At 53.6% G+C, this 578-nt stretch overlaps 1 protein-coding gene across 1 annotated transcript in view; it reads right to left on the reverse strand.

Moving 5' to 3' along the window:
- CSUI_011124 (uncharacterized protein) overlaps positions 1–578 on the reverse strand; it is a gene marked incomplete at its 3' end in the record, with an annotated part of 7,195 nt that overhangs the window by 1,870 nt on the left and 4,747 nt on the right. Inside the window, exon 3 of the mRNA XM_068071225.1 lies at positions 56–526. Within this exon, the coding sequence (XP_067916799.1) occupies positions 56–526 (471 nt within the window). The remainder of the gene's footprint in view (positions 1–55; positions 527–578) is intronic.

The raw sequence follows: 578 nt of genomic DNA on the forward strand, positions 1-578 counted from the left end.
CCCCCTCTGGTCCCCCCCCCCCATGCTAGAGAATCCGTGGGTCCCCCTCCTCCACCTCCATCTCCTCCTGTCCCTGGGCCTGTCTCTCCGCCACCATTGCCACCGGCTTTAGATGACGATGAAGAAGTGACAGTCCCGGCGATGAGAGCATTCAGTTCTTCTTCTGTTAGGACGGTATCAACGGTGATAATGATAGGAAGGACACGTGGAATCTTCTGTCCTTCGCCTGCCGAGTTGTTGAGATTATGAGGTGGACGTACGATGCTAGGCGGTGGTATACGACGGCCTGAGTCGTGCGAGTCATCATGATTGTCCCCCCCTTCCTCTCGTTCTTCCCCCTCTCTTCTCCATTCATCAAATTCTTCACCTAGACTTTCTCTCGCGGCCATAACAAGGAGAGACTGTTCGTCATGAGTGATGGAGTCGAGATAGGTCGTTAACGGCACCTCCAACTCCTCTCCTGATAAAGGGGTTGTCGAGAGACCATAACCTCGGAACGTTGACAGATAGTATGACGCTCGATCTTCTACACATAAGCGGAAATGTAAGAGAGATCCCCCTGGGCCTCCCAGCCATCT

The sequence above is a fragment of the Cystoisospora suis genome (assembly GCF_002600585.1).
Source record: "Cystoisospora suis strain Wien I chromosome Unknown contig_9821, whole genome shotgun sequence".
Taxonomy (NCBI): Eukaryota; Apicomplexa; class Conoidasida; order Eucoccidiorida; family Sarcocystidae; genus Cystoisospora; species Cystoisospora suis.